The sequence below is a fragment of the Lichenostomus cassidix genome, chromosome 3 (assembly GCF_008360975.1).
Source record: "Lichenostomus cassidix isolate B80296 chromosome 3, HeHo_3.0, whole genome shotgun sequence".
Taxonomy (NCBI): domain Eukaryota; kingdom Metazoa; phylum Chordata; class Aves; order Passeriformes; family Meliphagidae; genus Lichenostomus; species Lichenostomus cassidix.
Window position 1 is genome coordinate 44078985 of NC_139483.1, and position 15056 is coordinate 44094040.

Here is a 15056-nt window from a genome sequence, read left to right on the forward strand (position 1 = left end):
CACTACTACTCCTCTTTCCTCCCCTTTTCCTGTATTAGCACAAATTATCTTTGTTAAACATTTCTGTAAAATCCTTCTTTTATGTAAAATCCTTCTTTTTCAATATCTTTCTGTAAGTACTTTTGCTTTTTATTTGTTTGAGTTAACCTGGAATTATCTTAACTGAGATTATATAGCTCATCTATATTAACATATCTTTTCCAAAACACTCATATATCCCAACTAATAAAGATTATCAGTGACACTACCAGATATGGGTTTCTTTCTGCATTAGAGACTGAATTAAATATGCAAATGATGACTTGCTATTTATTTGATTTTAGTGTCTTTATCTCTTTTGAAAGGCCTTTGGCTTTGGCAAAGGAATAAGTTCAGTATTTTGTTTTGTACATTATAAAACTTGGAGTGGATACACAGCTTAGACATGTAAATAAATAATACAGCATTTCCAGATGCTACCAGTATAATGTTTCAGCCTTACTTCATAATAGGATAAAAAAGCCATCGGACCTGAATTAATGGAAAAATATTGAAAGCACTATGTAGAAATAAACCTGGGGACTTTGTGAGCATCTTCATAATTTTTTGTGTTTAATTTTAAATATTTCTGTTTCTCTTGTGTGATTTTTATTTTTCTTTGGTAGTCTGCTATAAAAATACCAAGAAAAAAGTGCTTCTTAGGAATTGAATTAATTCCAATTCATGTCTGAGGGGCCAGCAGTAAGGAGATGAGCAATTAATAGTAATTTTGTGATTTATTTACTTCCTTCACAGCTACTCTTCAGCAGTTGATTTCAGACACGATGGTACGCTGGGCCCAGGAGTCAGTGATAGAAGACCCGGAGCTAGTGAGGGCCATGTTTGTATTGCTGCATCGCCAGTATGATGGTATTGGTGGCCTGGTTCGAGCTCTGCCAAAGACCTACACCATAAATAGTGTGTCTGTGGAAGATACAATCAATCTTCTGGCATCTCTTGGCCAAATCCGTTCCTTGCTTAGTGTCAGAATGGGGAAGGAAGAGGAGAAGCTTATGATTCGTGGATTAGGGTAAATAACTGGAGTGTAACTTCCCTTTGTTTACAATTTTTTTTTACTTGCTGTATGGGTATGGCCAAGGTTATACATGAAGTTTGAATCCGAATATGGTTTTTAAATGCAGATATTGCTATCAGTTGTGTAGTATCTTCAGCTGTAAGATAAAGCCTTTGTAGCATTATATGTATCATTTTGGGGGAGAAGCAGTTGACATCTGTAAGACTTCTAAGCAAAGTTGAAAACATGTATGTAATATTTTATGATATCAAAATCTATCACATTACTATATTTTAAATAGTATGGCTGTGAAGAGTCCTGTCAATAATACTATCCATTTTTTATGAATACACTTACTATTGTCTCTTGACACATACAATTTCCCTCAGCACATGGCAAATGGAGTTGTGCCTACCCATCCTGTACATTTGCCATCTTTTTTATTGAACTAAATGTAGATTGTATGTTTGAACCATGAAGTAGTTCACACAATCTTATTTTTGCTAATTATAGGATAGTAATAGTGAAGTATAGGCTAATAAAGAGCTCAATAGGAGAAAACAGCAAAGCAAACATGATAATCTATAGTAGGAAAGAGATTGGTTGGTTTTTTCCACTCGTGTTTTCCCAAGAGATATCTTTTGATATTAGACATCAGCTGTGATCTGTTGGAAATCTCCAGTCAGCAAGAGCAATGGGATCCAAAGACAGCATTGTATAAAGAATGCCAGGAATGCAAGGAGAAGCGATGCTTTTGTTGTGCAAAATACTGTTTGTTTTTGTTTTTATTTGGCTGACTGAGAACTTCAAATATCCAAACAATGTGTATACATGATTTTGTATTGTCATTATGAACAATGCTTACTTAGGTTACCAGCAGGTCTCATCAATGTTTCATGGTTGTTGCAGTCTTCAGTGCACTCACACTAAAGCTTTGGCAAAAGGGAAGGTCTGGCATTGGTCAAGAGACACAAAGTACTGGCATTTCTAAATCTCCCTTTCTGTACAAATTGAAGTTGTTTCATTTCCTTCATTTATGAAGGCTAAAATGGATTAATATTTACTAGATTTGTTTTTCATGTCATGTTCCGTGCTTAGTTCTTATACTTTTTTTCTCAACATTTTCTACTGTTAATTTTAAACTAAGATTTTCTGAATCTGTTTAATTTTAACAGTGTTTTTGCTGATATGTAAAAGTCTGCTGTAAGTTAAGCTAGTGCTCTTGCTACCTCTTCCTATCACTTTTTCTGCTAATCTCTATAAAGTCTTGTTTAGCTTTTAGGTTACCCAGCTGAGCTATTTTTATAGCCTTTTATAGGCTAACCTGAGCTCCAACACCTATTTAGTAATGCCAGGTTTTTTGCTGTGAGTGGAATTCCTTTCTTTCAGCTGAGAAATTGAAGTGTAATTCATTCTTGCTTTAAAACTCAGTTTCCTCAGAAATGCTGTTAAGACTTTTTTCCTAAGTGTGACATTTTATAATACAGTCCACAGTTAAACAGAGCACTGAAAGTGGATGTACTTTGCAAAGTAGAGCAATGTTGCTGGCCAGCCCTTGAGGTGACTTTTTGACTTTCTGTACTGCTTTCTGTAAAAGAAAGTTGCTGCAGACAAATGAGAGTTTAGAATGGCTTGGAAGATTGATACCATTGAGGTCTTTTTCCAGGCATGAAGCATTATTGCAGAAAGGAGATGAGATAGCTTTTGTAGGCAGGGCTTAGCCTCTATCATCCCTGATACAAAGTTCAATTTTAGGTTTTGGGAAAAAACTTATTGGGAGTCCAAAACTGATAGTGTCAAATAGTTTTCTTCATGTCTCATCGTTTAAAAGGCTTTCTTTGCCTGAGCGTAGGAGTTTAAGGTCAGAAAGCAAAAAAAAGACTACTATAAAATGTACAATGAAATTTGAACAGTTGCCAACAGTATTTTCTCTACTGGCTTGCTAATCCTTTTCTCCCATGACCTAATTGCTTTCACAGTTGTTTATGGGTTGTTTTGATTTCAAGACTCGTTAGAGTTTTTAGAAATTTAATTACTTTTTACACCAGACATTTTTATTGGATATAACATGTCAAATAAAATATTGACTTTATGATCTCAAAGTCTGATTTTAAGTATGCAAATCTGTTCTGATGAAATGTGTAGAAAAGTTGTGCTGAACAGTAACTTATGAATAATACTTGTGCAGCTTCTGTTTTTGACACTTACAAGATAGCTGGATATCTCTTTACCCTATGATTTTTTTATTGCTTTCAATGGCAGATAGCAAATGTCTCAAAGTTTATATAATCTAAAAAGAATTTAGTGTCAAAAAAATTGAATAATTGAATTTTAAATTAAAAATAATATAGCAGTTTTTATGATGCTTTTGTCAGAACATAGTTTTAGATCTGAATGGAATTTCTAATGAGAATAGAAGAGCATCCTACTCCAGTGTATTCAAGGGGCAATTAGTGCAGTAATTACAATATGGGAAAAGGAAGGTCACGTTCTTTCACAATGCATATAGAAAAATATACAGGAGAGATTGAAACTCAATGGAAAAAGTCCCTGATGTAATTTTTTACTTCAGTTGGTGGTGAAGAATTGCACAGTAAATCAGCTTTGCAAATAACATAATAGGTAAACTATTGGTCCATAACATTCTTTATTTTGTTTTCCTGTAGAGACATCATGAATAATAAAGTATTTTACCAACATCCAAATCTCATGAGAGCTCTAGGCATGCATGAAACTGTCATGGAAGTGATGGTAAATGTGCTTGGTGGAGGAGAATCCAAGGTAAAGCAATTCTCTGTTAGAAGGCAGAGCGTTTAGAATACAGATGTTCAAAGCTTTTTCCTATAAGGCACTGAGGTACTGGGACCATAACCTCTTACTAATTTCCATTAGCATAATAGCTGGCTATGTTTTTTAGAATAATTTGTCCTTCCATTCCAAAGGACAGTATTATTAGCATTGTAATTTCACGTGCTTTAAAGAAAAATCTGTTGCACTTTCTACACTTACTGTATTTTAAAAATGAGATCTTGAGATCTTTTTATTAACTAATTAAAAAACAAGTCAGTATTACTCTATGAAGCTGAGTATTCACCTTCTTTCATGTTTGAATCTACAAGCTGTGGGTGATCCCACTTTTGTTTTGCAAGCTTAGACCTTAGTCTTTGAGGCTTAAAGTGTTACTAACTCTCTGAGAAAGTCCTGTTGATTCCAGTGAGAAACCTAAACAGTTAACTTCTCTGAGGGGCAATGATTACAACAGCTGTATATTAATACATTAAAAGGCATTACATAAATGATCTTTTGCATGTTATATGTTTGTCTTAGAGTTTGAACTTCAGTCTGTTTCTATTTGTTTCTTAGGAAATAACTTTCCCAAAGATGGTGGCAAACTGCTGTCGTTTTCTATGTTATTTTTGCCGCATCAGCAGGCAAAATCAAAAAGCTATGTTTGATCATCTTAGCTATTTATTGGAAAACAGCAGTGTTGGCCTTGGTAAGTATGAAAATAAAATTTAAAACCTTTTGCTGATTTATATATGAAACCACCTGTATTTTTCTGCATCTCTCTGTTTACTCGCTCTGTATTGAAGTTTTTCCTTCTTCTGGTGCAAAATATCTTCATTAACTGTATTGCTAATTCCAAACAACTCCCCTGACAGTAGCACTAAATTGAGCTAATTTAGTACAGTTTGTTTTAGATGCTGAACATTCAGAGAGACTTAATGATTATTTGCTCATTTTGAGGAACAAAGTATAATACTGTTTTGACAAAGTGAATCATTAATAAGTTTTGCCGCATTTCATTAAGGCTTACCTCTCACTGCTCAAGCCTGCACCCCTACACTTTTCTCTGTATACTGGTCAGTATACACCTGTGGCAGTGGGAGAAATACAGAACTCACTTGCTTGATGACATGCATGATTAGATGCCCAGAAACGAACCTCGAAGCTTTCTTAACATGTTTGCTTTCCTTTTCTAGGCTGAAATGCTGTAGAGGAAATACACTTATCCTTATTTAATTTAGTACTTGTAATTGACAATATATAAGTATTTAGGAATCATGTTAATAATTTTTTTAAGTGATCACAAATGTATTAATGAAAAGGCATAGGACAGAAATATAAGCTCAAAATCTTTTTGAAAAGGAAGTGCCCAAATCAAATGCATTTGGAGTGTCAGTGTGAAAACTGTGGATTTTTTTTAGTGCTACATTTACTGCCATTTTTAAAAGAAATACATAATTTATAATCCTATATTTTAAAGATTAAAGATGTTTTCTATTTCAATGGATTTGGTGGCATGTCCATGTATTAGACATAAAATCATTATTACACTTTTCTCTAGGTAGTGTCACTTAGGAAAGTTAGAATGAGATTTTAAAACAAAGTGTGTGATGAGAACAGGAATGTATAAGACAAGTTGTTTCTGGACTGTGTGCCAACTAATGACAAAATGCTGCATCCTATTAAAAATGGTAATGCATTTGCTATGAATTTGTTGGGCTTTACTAAATTGGTGTTATAACGAAATGCTTTTTTAACAGCCTCTCCTTCTATGCGAGGGTCAACTCCTTTAGATGTTGCAGCAGCATCTGTAATGGATAATAATGAGCTTGCTCTGGCTTTAAGGGAGCCTGATCTGGAGAAGGTTGGTAGCTTCTTCATCAACTTTTTTTTCTATAGAGAGGACAAGATACCCATTTATTGGAGTAAACAAAATCCAAGATTATTTGGAAGTTTCTGGTACACTTCAGAGGAAGGCTGAGAATCTGGTTTTTCTTTCTGCTGGTGATCTGAAAAGTTGAACCGAGTTTATGGTGATTACACACACAGTTGTAGCCAAAAGGAATTGCTTCAAAGGCAACTCTTAATTTTGCCACAGTGGAGTCCATACCCAACAAAACTTCATTGCTAAAATCTTTGTTGTGTTGGATGGTGACATGCAGTGGTGATATAATACAATAGGGGTTACTAGGATCTTTGTGACAACTTGTTATAATATATGGCAAATTTTCATAAAAATACCTGTCTATATCTGTCATATTTCCCCCCAACATTTAAGCCTGTTTCAGAAAAGTTTGAAGAAATTTGGATTAATTACACTAAAGAATAAAACACTCAAGAGAACCTATGACATTTTGTAGTAAATGTAAATTGCTGCTGCAAGAAGGAATAGAATAATAGTTACTCAGTCAGTAGTGGAAAAGTAAAGCAGGTTAAATAATGGAAAGACAGGTTCAAGGTAGACAAAAACTTTTTCTTAAGGAAAGTAAGACAGAGGAATTGCAATATCCAATTTCTTTTTGAAGACTTCAAATTCTGGAGATGATATAATGTTCATATGAAAACATCTCTATGGCATAATTTAAGTGTAGATGTTCCTTTCTTGGAAGATGGACCATATGTGTCTCAAAGAACATTTTCAGTCTTGCCATTCTTATAAGTGGTCAGCAAAAATAAGTTGTCTAAACTGGCTAAAGGCTGTGGTTACAATTCTTACAGCTCAGAAAGGAAAAGGCCAACTGAAAACTACTACTGAGCCTATAGTCCTGAATTACAGGGAGTGTTACTGCAGTGTGTTTAAAAAAAAAGGAAAAAAAGGCAAGTGAAAGCAAATGGTTAAAATAAAAGAGCAGACCTTTTATTCTTTATAAAAGAAAAAAAAGTGTTTTCTATTACGGATGATGTGTAGTTCGGGAGTATTGCAAAACTGACTAGTTTGTAATGCTCAGTGTTGCAAGAGAAATGAGATGAATGAGCAAAGCATAACTCTAGAGAGAGAAATGATGGAATTGAGATAGGAAGGTCTTGCAGTTTCTGGCAGGAGTAGGAAAAGATTGGAAAAGTGAACTGAGAAGGAGGGTGCTCTTCTGATTTGCCCAACACATGATATGGTTTTGTCAGGGATAACAGATGGTGTACAACATATCCTGACTATGTATGAGGATGCTTTGCTTTGAAGTTGCACTTGCCTTCTTTTTCCCAATTAATATCTTTTTCATCTTACCTTGGTTTTAGGTGGTTCGCTACTTGGCTGGATGTGGACTGCAGAGTTGTCCTCTGTTGATTTGTAAAGGCTACCCAGACATTGGATGGAATCCAGTTGAAGGAGAACGATATCTGGATTTTCTTCGTTTTGCTGTTTTTTGCAATGGTAGAATAGAAACCTAAACATTTTATAACTTCCTCTAATAATAAAATAAATTTGTAATTTTAAATAGCAGTATAATCCAACTTGATTAGTTATTGTAAATTAAAAAAACAATTTGCAGAAAGAGACGAATAGTTCAAGATGCGCATTAACTTAAATGTCCATTTCAGAAATCATATAGGGTCATGTGAGCCTCTACCCCATTTTTTAGATCTAGCTTTAGTTTTTAAAATGCCCACATCTCCTTTGGAAGTAGAGCAGAGAGTCCTAAATCTTTCTGTGGTAAATTCATGTTATATACAGAGCCAAACCCCTATCTTTTTATGAAGATTTAGATAGTCCAGTTTTAGTGTTCAGCAATTTTATTGGTTCCCTCATTAACCCTCCCACTTGACTGTGAGTCTTTACTAAAAATCAGTAGTTTCAGTGGTGCTTTAAGCATCCTTTACTGCGTAGTCAATTCCTGCAGTCTATTAAGTTTTGAATTAAAACATATTTTATTTCATAGCTTTTCTTGCAGTAGTAGAGGCATGTATGTGTATATGTAACTTTGTTGTGATATTTAAACTATTTTGTAGTTAAAAGTATCTATGCATTCTTCTCTTTTGTGTACCTTTTTCTGACTACATTTCAGGACTCCTTTCGATATAATCTTATATCTTGATATTTGTTCTGTGTGGTAGGAGAGAGTGTGGAGGAGAATGCTAATGTTGTAGTCAGACTGCTTATTCGCCGACCTGAGTGTTTTGGTCCAGCTCTAAGAGGAGAAGGAGGCAATGGGTTGCTTGCTGCCATGGAGGAGGCAATACAAATATCAGAAGATCCAACAAGAGATGGACCTTCCCCAAGTAATGGATCCAGTAAAACCCTGTAGGTGCAGTACAATAGCTTACATTGCCGTAATATTTGTCTGTTTATTTTATAATCGTAGACATGAAATTACTTTTTTGTTTTAACATGTGAATTATCAGTTGGATTCTTCCTTGGATTCTGTGTAAGGCAGATATTTATCTTCTGCTTAACAATGCTTCCTCTGCACTGTTAATTTCAGTAACTCTCTCTGAACATTAAGACATCTCTGCAATTCTGTTTGTTCCTTTTCATTCCATTAAGAGTCAGTCCACTTATGCAAAATGATACAGATAAATGGTTATGATGATTACAATGCAGATGTTGCTACAATCTTTTAGGGACAAAGTGCATTCTTAGTCTGCTGTAAGTCCATTTGTTCATAGAAGCCACTCTCTGTGTCTCCATTACACCTATGAGCAGATTTTCTTTATATATTACTGTTGTAAAAAACTTGTTTTTTTTAAAATCTTTTATTTGTTGTAACATTTAACTAATTACAGTGAAATAGAAGAACAAGAAGATGACACTATTCACATGGGAAATGCAATCATGACCTTTTATGCTGCTTTGATTGATCTCTTAGGACGTTGTGCCCCTGAAATGCATGTAAGTTTTATGTCTTCATGCTTTGGAAAGTAAAGGCGTACTTATTTTACTGATCAGTGGTTTGCTGTTCATTTTTTTCACAGTATTGCATTATCAGATATTAAGGCAGTGGTATGGCTATATAGTGTCTTAGTGGACATAATGTATTGTTCTACTGAGTGACAGGGGGAAAAAAAGATATTCAGAAGCTGTTCTTTCTAAAGGAACTATTCCATTGCTTTTTTTTTTTTGTTTGTTTGTTTGTTTTTGTTTGACTGTCCATTGTGACAAATTTCTCAAGTTTCCTATTTGTTGTGATAGCATAGAGTGGTTTATATTTTATAAATTACAGTTTTATTCTTCATATACTTATTCTAAACAGACTTTTTAAGTTTCATCGAAAGGAGTAAATATTATAAAAATGTAAGTATTATATGGCATTCTTTTAAAATGTAGGGATAAGCATTATACTTGGACATACACATCAATATCTCAAAATCTTTATTCACACTGACAAACTTTATCAAAGGTAAGATGTCACTATTTCAGGCATTATATAAAAAGAATTTAAAACACTGTAAAAACCAAGCCCTTACCACCTATTTTGTAAGAGCTTAAAACTATTTGAAAACATTTGTTGTTTATAATTCAATATCCATTACTATTCTTCGGAAATTTAGTTATACATAGTTTATCATTGCACCCTGAAATGTGCCCTAGTTAATATACATTAGTATAGATCAGTATCAGATTTGTGCAGAGATTGATAACTTGAGAGAAGAGTGATATATCTGGTCAATAAAATCAGTGTATGAATACCTGTTTTGTTTGAACAAAAAAATTATCTTGTTTTCTTCCTGTCTTGCTGGCTTTTTTATCAAACAAAACTGAAGCAGCTGGGATACTTGAAATCATCTTATTTGACCAGGATGGAAAACCATTTTTTTAAATTTGAAAGTCTGCTTTTGTTTTTAACCCCCACCCCTTCCACCATACGCTGCTACATTTTAATGCTTTGTTCACCAACTGTACCTAATGTTATGTTCTGAAAATGAGCTTAGTTTTGTTTAATAAGGAAACATGTAGATTTTAAGACTTTGCATTTGCATCCAAACTTCAGAAATCGATGCAGATTGCATGTAATTTACATTGCTAAGTATAATTCAATTTTGGGAGCCATTATTCTTTAGTATAGAAGATAAAAAGATCTTGCTAAATTTTTATTTGTCTTTTTATTAGCTAATCCATGCTGGTAAAGGGGAAGCCATTAGAATCAGATCAATTCTACGGTCTTTGATTCCACTCGAAGATTTGGTGGGAGTAATTAGTATTGCTTTCCACATGCCAACCATAGCGAAAGGTAAGGTTGTTCTATATTTTTTCTCCCATTCTTTTCTTTTGATTTGTAATTTGTTGACATATTGGCACTCCTTTCAGTATTTAAAAATGTTATAAAAATTCAACTATTTATTATGTGAGCTAGAAGAGAAATCATGTATCTCATACTTTTTTCAAAAATCTTTCTGCATGCTGTAGTCAACAATTCTGTGTACCCCTAAATCACTGATATAAATCCTGTTAAATTTAATTATGAAAATCTATTACAACTTTTGAAAGAAATTTTAAGATGCATGCTTTCTGGTTTTAGAACTATTTAAAAATATTGCAGTCTCATTTCTCAGTAACATAATCCTTAGCTTTTGCTGTTCTAACCCTATCAATTGTTTCTAGCAGATCTTACTAAGACACCAGAGTTGTTCTGCAGCAACTATGGTGAAGAGATAGGTGTGACATACATAGGCAGATGCATTTCTTTGTGTTTTCTGCCTATATAAAATTGACTGCAATAGTGGGAGCTGTTTAAGCACCTATATAAAAGTGAAAAGGATTACATATGCTTTTTAGCAGCTCTGGAGAGAAAACAATATAAATGCAACCTGGATTGTTGAGACTCACTTCAGATTGTCCTATAGGTTACAGTAGAAGAGATAAAAAGATCAATTGTTCTATTGCACCATTACTTATTTATGTTCCAAATAGTGATAGACCTATAGGTGAGATCTCAGTAGCAGACAACACCTCATAGACACAGAAGTATTTGTTTGCTTTTCAAAATGAAAGTATCAAAATTTTAAAACATTTCAGTGAATTCCTTTCAGATATTTTGAAAATTTTGAGATAGATAGGACTTGTTAGCACATTCTTAATTATTTGTCATACATTAAAGATATGCTCACCAATACCACATTTGCAGGATCTTTCATGTAAAGTTCTTGTAATTTTTACTTTCTGTCTGCTTCTGCTAAGAGCTAGGTAGTTATGTAGGTTAATTATTATGTTTTAGGTACTTACCATATTAGAATATCAACTGATAAGAATCCCTTAATATACAAAGCATGAACAGAAAAGCATGCAGGGACTTTGAGGTCTCTGTGGGTAGAATTTGTCTTATGCATTATTTTTCATTTAACTGCAAATATGTTGCCTTTGTGTATGTAAACTGTGGGGAAGATGCCTAGGTATTAAAAGAGACCCAAAAGCTCTAACAAGCAGCAGCATGACTGCCTAGTCTGCTGATGAAGGATGGTCTTTGTCACTGAAGTCTTATTTCTTCCTTTTAGATGGTACTGTGGTGGAACCTGACATGTCTGCGGGGTTTTGCCCAGATCACAAGGCAGCCATGGTTTTGTTCCTTGACAGGGTCTATGGAATTGAGGACCAGGATTTTCTTCTACATCTTCTTGAAGTTGGCTTTCTGCCAGATCTTCGTGCTGCTGCCTCATTAGATACGGTAAAGGTTTCGGTTTGTTTTTATTTTGGTTTCGTTATCTTGTTGAACACTACAGCATTTTTCATCCCTTGAGAAAGCATTTTTTCTATATTCACGTCTTCTCCATTTCTCAAGTACTGGCTGAACTGTGTGTGGCTGCAGAGTTTTGATAATACTTGAAGATGCATCATCCAGAGTAATGCTCACTGGATAAGAGCCCGCGCTGATAACTGTATCTGTAAAAGATGCAATGCCTTTCCTCAGGAGACTTTCTGAGCTTGTGTTATGGAAGCAAAATCATATGAGCTGCCAATGAAGCATGTGACTGAGAGCCTCTTTCTAGAGATAGATAGAATGTGTTCATCTCTGTGCATTTGTTACAGACACCTACACTGTTATTTAGAAAATGACTACATTTCCAACATTTCTATTTTAGTTCCTCCTCAATGCTGCTGCCTTTTTTTTTCCTATGCATTTTATTTCCATCTAATTTCTTTTAGTGGTCTTGGTCCAGAAAGCTTAGATTTAGAGAGCTATTATGAGAGTAAGACATTGAATTTGGTTTTCCTATTTCACCATCTATGTCAACATTGTTTTCTAAAAATAATTATATTGTAATTTAGGATCATAGAATCATGCAATGTTAAGGTTGGAAAAGACCTGTAAGATTATGAAGTCCATCTGTATACCTAGCACCACCACCATGTTCACCATTAAACCATATCCTCAAGTGCCATATCCACTTTTTTAACATATTTATGTTTTTTTAACACTTCCAAAATTATGACTCCACTACTTACCTGGGCAGCCTGTTCTAATGCTGGTCAACCCTTTCAATGAAGAATTTTTTCCAGATATCTAATATAAACCTGCCCTTCTACAACCTGAGGCCATTTCCTCTTGTTCTGTGTCATTACTTGGGAGACTGACACCCACATCATTGCAACCTCTTCTCAGGCAGTTGTAGAGAGTGATACAAAGAGAGATGTAGAGAGCAGTAAGGTCTCCCCTGAGCCTCCTTTCTCCAGGTTAAACAGTCCCAGCTCCCTCAGCTGCTCCTCATCAGACTTGTGCTCCAGATCCTTCACCAGCTGATACAAGCCAGGATGCCCTCAATCTTCTTGGCCACCTGGGCACAAGTTCATGTTCAGCTATGGATCAATACCCCCAGGTTGCTTTCTGCCTGATATTTAAGAAAGAGCAGGGGAGGACTTTTAACTCACATGGAACTCGGCCTTGTTCAGATCAAAGAGATACTGACTTGTATTACCTGATTTTGGAGTGTTCTGTTTAGCAAATATGACATTCTTCAAAATGATATTGAAAATTGTTTCACTTTTGAATTGCCACGTTTACTATTTTTGTTTTCTTTCATTAAAAACAAAACAAAAGCTATCTATGAGACTTTATAAGCAGAAGAAGCTAGGCATCTAGCTTCTGGTAAATATCGTATCCTCATTTATGTGTCTTGGAAATTTCCCTCTTTATAACTACTAAACAAACTCAATGATTTCTTTTCATTTGTAAGAGCACTGATGAAACAAGTTTAATTTCTGTCCCATTTAATTTCTAGGCTGCTTTAAGTGCTACAGATATGGCTTTGGCTCTGAATCGATACCTTTGCACGGCAGTCTTGCCTCTCTTGACCAGATGTGCTCCTCTTTTTGCTGGCACGGAGCATCATGCTTCCCTCATTGACTCCTTATTGCACACTGTGTACAGACTCTCAAAGGGATGCTCTCTTACCAAAGCTCAGCGAGATTCTATTGAAGAGTGTTTGCTGTCTATCTGTGGGTAAGAAAATACTTTCGGCGGTACTGGAATGCTAAGTGATAAAGTAACCTGTGGCATTTATAATAGAGGAATGCAGAACTATGCCTCCAGTAACACAAATGAAGATTATTTTTTTTCCTATCAGATTATTGTGGTATTTTTTAATATATTGTATTCAATCTGTAGTTTTATTAATCAGCAGTCATTAATATTCAGTCCTCAGTTATTTTGCTATCACCACATTTTTTGAATTGGTGATTAACGAAGAGGATGTACTGCAAAATGAAAAAGCTCTGGACCTGTGGAATTATATGTACACTGAACTGCCATTTAAATACTTTTAGATGTTCAGTAATTTAACAATTCTATGTAGAGGTTTATTTATGGCATATTCCATTTGAAATCCTAATCAATGTCTAGTAGTGTTATGTCTCTTTACTGGACACCTATGGGACAAATTTTGATAATTGTCTGTAGACTCAAAAAAGTTGATTATTATCCAAGTTTTTATAAACATATGAGCTCAATTATGAGAAGCTGACTAGGCAAATATGAATTCAAGTTCTAATGAAAGTTAACATTAGGCTTTCAGTTCACTAGAGGGTTTGGGTTTTTTAATTATTTCACCATGATTTTTTTTTTTTTGTGCATAGTGTGGAAATGTGCTCAGAAATGACAGATATTTATATTACAATACTGAGATATATTGCAAGAAATTAACATTGTTATTAAAACTTCAGTGTTATTTTTTACTGCTTTTCTCTCTTTATGGAGCAGATATTGTCTTGGGTTCTTCAAAACATTTGATTTGCAACTTGTTCAGAATATTTTCTTTGGTATGCACTTGTTTGCTTTCTTCTGCACCCCTGGTGCCATACTGCCACAAGTAAAATCTTATTATTTTATGAATTTGAAGAATTTTAACGGCATAGAGCTGATATGTTGCTTTAATTTATTTATTAAGTATTTACAGTATTTACGTGAAGCTGTGCTGGTACACCCTGTTGAAATGGTTTGTCTGCTTTTAGGCAGTTGCGACCTTCCATGATGCAGCATTTGCTGAGGAGATTAGTATTTGATGTACCTCTGTTAAATGAACACGCAAAGATGCCTCTCAAGGTAAAAGTAAATACTAGTATTCAACAGCATTCTTTATAACAGAATATAACAGAAAATACCTGCATGGAGAAGATTCTCTGTAATCTTTGTAATTTCCACTCTGCAATAATTTAAGACCATAGTTTTTAAGGATAAATTGTTTCTTTGGGAGAAATTCAGTCTAATTTACATCCATCCATATGGAATTATGAAGTCTAGGTCTAATGTTTCCTTCCCCTTTAATTATTTCCTGTTTGTTTCAGTCCATGTGAAAACAGAATAGAAAAACCCATGGGGGCAGGGGGCATAATCCAATTCACAAAACATAGCAATTTACAGTCTGTATGTACCCTTACTTTTGTCCTCTGCATTGGTTTTCCTTGCTTTTGGAAAAAGGACATTTTTTCTTTTGTTGATGCCTGGAAATCTAAGCAATACATATTTAGTAATAATGTTCCATTTTGTTTTCAGCTCCCAAAAGTTTATCCATATCTTTCGATTCTGATTCCTAATGCATACGAAATAGTTAGGTTATTTTCCTTTCTGAAATGACACATTCCTTAAAGATACCTCAGACATCATCATCAGTTTTAATAAACATTCGGTTCCCCACTTTACCTACTGTTTTTCAGAAGTCCTTTTTAATGCTTTCTTACCACAGCTTTGAATGAGATGCTTAGTATTTTCTTATTTAATATATGTTTATGCTTTAAGAACACATCTGGGTCTCTGATGTAAGAAGAGAAATTTAAACCATTAGTCTCAAAGCCAGGGCTTGCTGCTGAAGTCCT

General features: G+C 34.5%; 1 protein-coding gene across 12 annotated transcripts in view; it reads left to right on the forward strand.

Moving 5' to 3' along the window:
* Nucleotides 1-15056, forward strand: part of RYR2 (ryanodine receptor 2) — a 383225-nt gene that overhangs the window by 257555 nt on the left and 110614 nt on the right. For all 12 annotated transcript variants that reach the window (XM_085055535.1, XM_085055538.1, XM_085055530.1 and 9 more), the window contains 11 exons: nucleotides 775-1048; nucleotides 3700-3814; nucleotides 4397-4529; nucleotides 5581-5684; nucleotides 7055-7190; nucleotides 7871-8057; nucleotides 8540-8645; nucleotides 9864-9984; nucleotides 11246-11415; nucleotides 12968-13188; nucleotides 14196-14286. In XM_085055535.1, coding sequence (XP_084911661.1) covers nucleotides 775-1048; nucleotides 3700-3814; nucleotides 4397-4529; nucleotides 5581-5684; nucleotides 7055-7190; nucleotides 7871-8057; nucleotides 8540-8645; nucleotides 9864-9984; nucleotides 11246-11415; nucleotides 12968-13188; nucleotides 14196-14286 — 1658 coding nt within the window. The remainder of the gene's footprint in view (nucleotides 1-774; nucleotides 1049-3699; nucleotides 3815-4396; nucleotides 4530-5580; nucleotides 5685-7054; nucleotides 7191-7870; nucleotides 8058-8539; nucleotides 8646-9863; nucleotides 9985-11245; nucleotides 11416-12967; nucleotides 13189-14195; nucleotides 14287-15056) is intronic.